Source organism: Mytilus galloprovincialis, chromosome 10 (assembly GCF_965363235.1).
Source record: "Mytilus galloprovincialis chromosome 10, xbMytGall1.hap1.1, whole genome shotgun sequence".
Taxonomy (NCBI): domain Eukaryota; kingdom Metazoa; phylum Mollusca; class Bivalvia; order Mytilida; family Mytilidae; genus Mytilus; species Mytilus galloprovincialis.
Genome location: NC_134847.1, coordinates 83160651 through 83169316, shown reverse-complemented (window position 1 = coordinate 83169316; position 8666 = coordinate 83160651). Strand labels below are relative to the sequence as shown.

At 34.2% G+C, this 8666-nt stretch overlaps 1 protein-coding gene across 1 annotated transcript; it reads right to left on the bottom strand.

The window, feature by feature from the left end:
• Nucleotides 1-6266: 6266 nt before the first annotated feature.
• On the bottom strand, nt 6267-8437 carry LOC143049392 (serine protease inhibitor Cvsi-2-like). Its single transcript, XM_076223046.1, has 3 exons — nt 8280-8437; nt 7604-7720; nt 6267-6409 (listed from the first exon to the last, which is right to left on the bottom strand). Exons 1-3 carry the CDS (start codon nt 8314-8316, stop codon nt 6309-6311), a joined length of 255 nt encoding a protein of 84 aa, XP_076079161.1. The 5' UTR covers nt 8317-8437; the 3' UTR covers nt 6267-6308.
• Between the last annotated feature and the right edge of the window lie 229 nt (nt 8438-8666).

Genomic DNA, 8666 nt, shown 5'->3' with positions numbered 1-8666 from the left:
TCACCCTGTTTCTATCTACTCTTGTATCTATCACGTACCATTTTCGACTCAAGCGGTAATTTTCAAACGCGTGTTGTAGGTTAGCATTTGTGACAATGTCAAGACCTAATATGTGATTACGTTCCTAATTCATAGCTATTTCGGCTGAGTGGTATTGCTGGTATTGTCAACAACAAATCTGTTCATTATCACTGAACTAGTATATATATTTGTTTAGGGGCCAGCTGAGGGACGCCTCCGGGCGCGGGAATTTCTCGCTGCATTGAAGACCTATTGGTGACCTATTGTTGTTGTCTGTTCTATGGTTGTTGTCACTTTGACACATTCCCCATTTCCATTATCAATTTTATTATCAAAATAATTATTTCTGTGACTGAATCTTACGATCCTTTACGATAGCAATAGATAGCGTTTAGCAATTAATTCCTACTTCATGCATTATGTAATATGTACTGTGTTACAACTATAGCTTCTGCTTACGGGGGAAGGTAACACTAGGCCTACGAAATCTTAATTATTAGTTCTGTATATGTCGCTGAGTGGTCTAGAACGATGTACACAGTGCAGACGGTGTAGTCTCGATATCAAAATAGCATGAGTTCGTGGTATTTTGTACATCTAAGATTCATGTCTTCATTTTCGATGTTTATGTTATGGTTTCGGTTTGATAATCTGTTATGTCTTATCGTTTGTAGTCCAAATAACTATAAAATTGTCATGATTATTCTTTGAACAATTATTGTGAAAATATTTGTATAAAGATCGGGATTGCATGTTATAGAATTATTTACGTAAGCGCATGTCTGTTTTTTATATCATGTGGTGTGTATCGTTGATGGAATATGTTCGTTGTAGTTTGCAGTTTGCATCATGTGCCGACTATTACAGCATTTGTGTGTGCGTTTCTCTGTGATGAATGTTTTGGCGTGTGTATGGACAGTATGATTGGCAATTATCGTTAAACAGTGAAATAAAGCGGGAGGTTTTAGTAGCGATTAAACCAGGATCACCCCACTATTTTTTTTCTAAAATGTCCTGTACAAAGTCCGAAATATGACAGTTCATATTGAATAGTTCATTTATATGTATGTTGGCTTTTGTATTTGTTGAACTTCAATGTTCCTGGTGTGCTTTTGTTTTCCTCTTATAGTGCATGTATTTCCCTCGGTTATGGTTTTAACACAGATTTGCTTACCTCAATCGATTTATGACTTTTGAACACCAGTATATACTACTGTTCCCTTAATTAAGCAGAACTTCAGATGTTTGCCATTATCTTAATCGAAAGATATGTGTCGACTGTTATGCAATGCATACGTTTAAGTAGACATGAATAAAATCACATATTATTTGGTATTGGTTTGCATGATGTCTCTATTAATGACTTGCTGTCATTCATACAAAAGCTGTTAGATATTTATCACATTCGCACGAAACTTTATTCATTACCCCTTTCAAAACTTCATTCTCTGTTCAAATTATGTTTGGAATCCACTGTTACAAACCCTCATTCAAACCAATACAAACTTCAAGCTATAATTTCTGATATTGCAAGTCACAGACTTTTCAAGCCAGTTCGCATTGGAAAAGATGAAAAAGATAAAAGATCTTTTCTAAATCTTTCCTTTGCCAACAAAGGTCTCGATGGCGTCAACCTAGGCAATATCCTTCATCATAAATTAGTTCAATCGAAAATATCTCCTTATTTCAAAGAACAGTCTGTACCAATAATTTCTTATACCTATACCAAACCTATTGCAACTAAAATTTTCAATTACAAACGCGTTTTGCAGAATCTCGATATTGACGACTTCAAGTCTAAACCTCCTGATTGCACTTGTGCTAGTTCCCAATTCACATATAATCCTGCTGGCCACGTTATTACCGGTGACCTTAACATTGTTAATAACACTTCTCTACGAAATGTGTTATCGAAAGTTCCGAAATATCGTGAGCCTAAATCCATCAATTGGAAATACAACTTTAAAATTTTGATGGACTCAGTCGCGGATTATGCCAGGCAATGGGCTAAACGTGAAAAGGCAGACGTAGACACTCTATCCGAATGGATTAAGGCAGTGAGGTCGTTAATACAAATCAGAATTAGGAAACTGAATGGGTCCATCAATGCCCATGCTACGTCATTCTTTAAAGACCCAAATGTTGCTAAACACTTATCCGACCTCCATGATAAATATGTTGTTGTCCCTGCAGACAAAGCCCCAAATAACATCGTTTTTGTCTGTAAAAGTCACTACATTAATTGCTTGATAAACGAATTAGGTATAGACAATTCACTTGGAAACTCAACATATACCCTCACGACACTTACCAAAGAGGAAATCCTTGATAATCATAGGTCTGTTCTTTGTTCCTTTGGTATTTCAACAAAAGATGAAGAACTGGATCTTCCATCACTGTATTGGATACCTAAACTACATAAGTGTCCTTACAGACAACGGTATATTGCTGGGTCTTCCAAGTGCTCGACGAAATCTCTTTCTAAATTATTAACATCTATTTTATCAGCAATCAAAGACGGGCTTCAAAGTTATTGTGAAACTGCCTATTCTAAAGGTGGCGTGAATCAGATGTGGATACTTAAAAATTCCAAAGATCTTTTAGAGTACATACAATCTAACTCTCTTTCATCTTGTAACAGTATTAAAACATTTGACTTTTCTACTCTTTACACAAGTATTCCACATTCCAAACTAAAAGACAAATTGAAAGAGTTGGTATTACTTTGCTTCATAAAAAAGAATGGCCAACGTAGATACAAGTATCTTGTCTTAGGGAGGGATAAATCATACTTTGTAAAGAATCACTCTGATTCAAACAAAAAATTCTCTGAAACCGATATTATCAAGATGCTTGATTTCTTGATTGACAACATATTTGTAACGTTCGGAGGACATGTTTTTCAACAGACTGTCGGCATCCCAATGGGAACAAACTATGCCACTCTACTTGCCGACTTGTTTCTTTATTATTATGAGGCTGACTTCATGCAGGAACTTCTTAGGAAGAAAGATAAGAAGTTAGCAATATCCTTTAACTCTACTTTCCGCTATATAGATGACGTTCTTTCACTAAACAATTCAAAATTTGGTGACTATGTGGAACGCATCTATCCCATCGAATTGGATATAAAGGATACTACAGATACAGTTAAGTCGGCTTCATATCTTGACTTACATCTAGAAATTGACAATGAGGGTCGGTTGAAAACAAAACTTTACGACAAAAGAGTAGATTTCAGCTTTCCAATTGTGAACTTTCCATTTCTAAGTAGCAACATTCCAGCAGCACCTGCATACGGGGTATATATCTCCCAATTGATACGATATTCCCGTGCTTGCATTTCCTATCATGATTTTCTTGATAAAGGGTTACTGCTCACAAGGAAGCTATTAAACCAAGAGTTCCAAATGGTGAAGTTGAAATCATCCCTTCGTAAATTTTACGGACGCAATCACGAGTTGGTTGACCGTTATGGAATAACCGTTTCACAAATGATATCGGATATGTTCCTTACGTCGTAACTACAATCCCCTTCCCTTTCATGAATGTGACCTACCGAATTAGACTATTTACCGGATTTGTAATCACATAAGCAACACGACGGGTGCCACATGTGGAGTAGGATCTGCTTACCCTTCCGGAGCACCTGATATCACCCCTAGTTTTTGGTGGGGTTCGTGTTGTTTATTCTTTAGTTTTCTATGTTGTGTCTTGTGTACTATTGTTTTTCTGTTTGTCTTTTTCATTTTAAGCCATTGCGTTGTCAGTTTGTTAGAGATTTATGAGTTTGACTGTCCCTTTGGTATCTTTCGTCTCTCTTTTTTTTTGCACAACATGTCGTTTTTAGGGTAAATCGGATTCATCTTTGTTATTAACCCCATTACATTTTGTATGTTTATGTTCCAACTCAGGAGCCTGTAATTCAGTGGTTGGTGTGTGTTAATGTCTTGCATATGCGTTTAACGTTGTGTTTTGTATATAAAAAAGGCCGATATTTTTCTCGTTTGTAGTTGTTTACATTTGTCATTTTTGGGTTCGTTTCTAGCTGACGAAGTAGTGTTGGCATTGCTCAATGTTGAAAGCAGTTCGGTGAATTATATAGTTGTTAATTGCTGTGTTAATGTGTCCCTTGTGAACAATTGTCGCATCTGCAATCATTTCAAATCTTCTTTTTATAATAGACTACGGTTAACGTATTTTATTGAGTCTGTGTCTTATGTAAATAGGAACAAATTGGCGGGAAAAAAGTTTATCAGTTTATCTCTTCTGAATGTTTGTCTTTCAACTCACTAGCAACACATGTTCGTGGTCTTAGGTCTTTAAATGGCTGTGTATGATCGTATGATCTGCAATTTTACTGAATTCGAAGCTTTGACTGAGGATTCGCATAACAGGTATGAGGTTCTGGATAGACATTATTGATAAACATTACTATTTGGGACCCCAATGGAATGACTACAGGTATTGGCTTTATCAAATACAATGAAGATACCTTCTGGTAAAACAAATGTTAAAAATACGCTCCTTTGTTTATAATGAATACATTACATATATTTGTCTATTTTGTTAACATATTAACTATACCCATACATGTTTAAAAACGCTTTTCATTTTGCAAACGACGTGAAAAAATTGATCACCCTGTTTCTATCTACTCTTGTATCTATCACGTACCATTTTCGACTAAAGCGGTAATTTTCAAACGCGTGTTGTAGGTTAACATTTGTGACAATGTCAAGACCTAATATTTGATTACGTTCTTAATTCATAGCTAATTTGGCTGAGTGGTATTGCTGGTATTGTCAACAACAAGTCTGTTCATTATCACTGAACAAGTATATATATTTGTTTAGGGGCCAGCTGAGGGACGCCTCCGGGCGCGGGAATTTCTCGCTGTATTGAAGACCTATTGGTGACCTATTGTTGTTGTCTGTTCTATGGTTGTTGTCTCTTTGACACATTCCCCATTTCCATTATCAATTTTATTATCAAAATAATTATTTCTGTGACTGAATCTTACGATCCTTTACGATAGCAATAGATAGCGTTTAACTTATCTGCAATGAATTCCTACTTCATGCATTATGTAATATGTACTGTGTTACAACTATAGCTTCTGCTTACAGGGGAAGGTAACACTAGGCCTACGAAATCTTAATTATTAGTTCTGTATATGTCGCTGAGTGGTCTAGAACGATGTACACAGTGCAGACGGTGTAGTCTCGATATCAAAATAGCATGAGTTCGTGGTATTTTGTACATCTAAGATTCATGTCTTCATTTTCGATGTTTATGTTATGGTTTCGGTTTGATAATCTGTTATGACTTATCGTTTGTAGTCCAAATAACAATAAAATTGTCATGATTATTCCTTGAACAATTATTGTGAAAATATTTGTATAAAGTTCGAGATTACATGTTATAGAATTATTTACGTAAGCGCATGTCTGATTTTTATATCTTGTGGTGTGTATCGTTGATGGAATATGTTCGTTGTAGTTTGCAGTTTGCATCATGTGCCGACTATTACAGCATTTGTGTGTGCGTTTCTCTGTGATGAATGTTTTGGCGTGTGTAGGGGCTGTATGATTGGCAATTATCTTAAACAGTGTAATAAAGCGGGAGGTTTTAGTAGCGATTAAACCAGGATCAACCCACTATTTTTTTTCCTAAAATGTCCTGTACAAAGTCCGAAATATGACAGTTCATATCGAATAGTTCATTTATATGTATGTTGGCTTTTGTATTTGTTGAACTTCAATGTTCCTGGTGTGCTTTTGTTTTCCTCTTATAGTGCATGTATTTCCCTCGGTTATGGTTTTAACCCAGATTTGCTTACCTCAATCGATTTATGACTTTTGAACACCAGGGCCGCGTTCAATGTCGTAGCAGCTACGTATTGCTACGTAGATTTTTACTATTGAACATGTAGCTATAGACTAGTTGCTACATAAATATTGATAACAGCTACCTAGCCGCTACGTAGCTGCTACGATATTGAACTCAACCCAGTATATACTACTGTTCCCTTAATTAAGCAGAACTTCAGATTTTTGCCATTATCTTAATCGAAAGATATTTGTCGACTGTTATCCAATGCATACGTTTAGGTAGACATGAATAAAATCACATATTATTTGGTATTGGTCTTCAATTGATATTAAAAGTGTATATATTGCACAACATGTCATTTTTAGGGTAAATCGGATGCATCTTTGTTAATGAAATAAAATGCAGGTATCTTTATAAGCTATTGAATATGTTTAATGGCTAAAGTAACAAAGTTATCGACCATTTCCGCCATGTCTACAGTGACAACTTCCGTCTATACAGTGAGAATCTCTGTCGTGACATTCCACATGGCAGTCTTGGGCTGTCGCGCATGCTGAAAAAAACCAAAGCTCATTAGTAAGTGCACATGTGTTAATAAGATTTGTTTAACCAATTTCTTTCTTATCAATGCATTAATAAATACAAATTAAAACTGTTGGTTCAAACATCGCTTGATAACTGCATTGATTAATCATGTCAATGTTCGGCTGCTCCGTTCTGGATTATAAGCGTCTCGATTTCTTTTATTATGATTTATCAATTAATTCAGAATTATTCATTAGTTTATAAATCTGAATATGCAAATTGAGATTATACCAACATAGTACGTTTCATTCTATTACATGTAAGACGAGTAAAAATCAGATAATGTCATCATTATAAAATTGTAGACTAGATTAAAAAGTTTGTAAATTTAAACATTTTTTATCGTGATTGTTTTACCTTGTAAACAAATATCATTTCATTGCAAAAATATCTTTCGGTGTGCTTATCATATGTCTTGTGTGATTGAAGGTACCATTTTGTTTTTATTTTGCATTGCTGTAAATCACATGATGTGAGCATGTTACTAATAAATGCTTTTCAATAAGAAAAAGTAAGGAAATTGCAAAGTTGACTTCTAACGAAAGTTATTCTTTTGTATATGCAATGAAACTGTGGGAGTATGCTATATCGAGCCAAAGGTGACGTAAGGACATGTTTGACAACGTTTTATTTAACAGAAGGTAATATGTAGAAATAGTTTTGGTATCATCAATAGATAATTAATGTATTTGCTTGCACAGAGAATTATGAAAATACTAGTCTTTTTAGATTAAAATTAGCAATTTGCTATCGCTTAGAGTTATTCGATAATACATCATAATTTTACGTTATTTGTTTTCGTAATACATTCCTTATAAACTGATACATTTGATTTTTGCAGATAATCATTGCTTCAGAGAATGAAGTAGACAGAAAATATGAAATTAAAGCAATAAAGCAATGTTTCAAATAAATGAGAAGAATTTCTAAATCAAAAACAAATTATTGTTTCGTTAACAGAACAGAAAAATGAAATAAAATACTCATGTTTCTAATCAACACCAAGATAGTATTATCAGAACAACAGTTTTCAAAAGATGAGAAGGGGGCGTTAGGTGATTAAATTCATCATATGTTATTGAAAAACGTGATACATGCAAGGTATTAAAAATTAATAATGTTAAATAACGAAATTTTTTGTGAAGGAATGTAAATGTCTTACTAGATCCAGATGAAGTCGTGCATGTACATTCACCACGGATACACATAATACTGGCGCCTGTAGAGCACAGTGTTACCTTGCAGTCCCTTGTCTGTTGACATCTTTCAGCCATAACAACTATAACAATATAATAAAATATACAATTTACACTTTGTCAAATTAGATGCGTCAGATGCACTTTCATGACTTTTCATGGTTAAACTTCATTTGACAATTGAAAGGCAATGATCTATAATTATTTGCACTGCATTATTGCTGGAATATGAACGATATTTAAGATATTTGGTGTGTTCAAAGAATATTTATTTATGTTACTCCGGTACAATTAAACCAGCATATCTAGAAGCCATGGCTGCACAAGTAATGACATACATTAGAAGATACTTTAAAACTTGATACGAATAGAATCCATTTAAGATCAAACTTCGAGTATTATTATTTAAGAAATCGCACAAAGTTTTCCATAACTTTTTTATGAGAAGGCATGTCACTTAGATAATGATATATAAGCATAATATGTAGCCATACGGTGACCTATATCTGTTAATTGCTGTGTCATATGGTCCCTAGTGATGAGTTGTCGCATTGCCAATCATATCACATATTCATTTTTATATTTAGAAAGACTACTGTTGAAATAGCTCAGCTCCTATGATCAAAACAAGAAACAACTTACCTGCACAGAGAGCCAAGCACACAATGAGAACCTTCATCTTAATATTCGATAGTGAGAAGAATTTGAAATCTAACTAACAAGGACTTGAAACTTGATCTTTTATACTGAGGCAATCGTTACAGGTCACAGATAATGCCATGATATCATTATACGTTTCCGTGACACTCTAACATTGTAGGTCATATTCAAGATATCGAAATGTCACTCATGGACTAGGAATGCATGTAAATATTCGATACATGGTCTTTATTCTAAATTTTCAATTATGTCTAAATAAAATGTGAACCGCTATCATAGATCAGTAAAATTTGATAATATCTATATTACCGTTTTATATTTTTTCTATTTTTTTTATTCAATTATGTACGGTTTATTTTCCAATATTTC

Bases quoted from the DNA above. Each gene is read 5' to 3' on its own strand.
- LOC143049392 (XM_076223046.1), bottom strand. From the start codon at position 8,316: ATGAAGGTTCTCATTGTGTGCTTGGCTCTCTGTGCAG. The intron at 7,721-8,279 runs GTAAGTTGTTTC...ATATTGTTATAG, and splicing joins GTGCTTGGCTCTCTGTGCAG to TTGTTATGGCTGAAAGATGT. The intron at 6,410-7,603 runs GTAAGACATTTA...GGTTTTTTTCAG, and splicing joins CACGACTTCATCTGGATCTA to CATGCGCGACAGCCCAAGAC.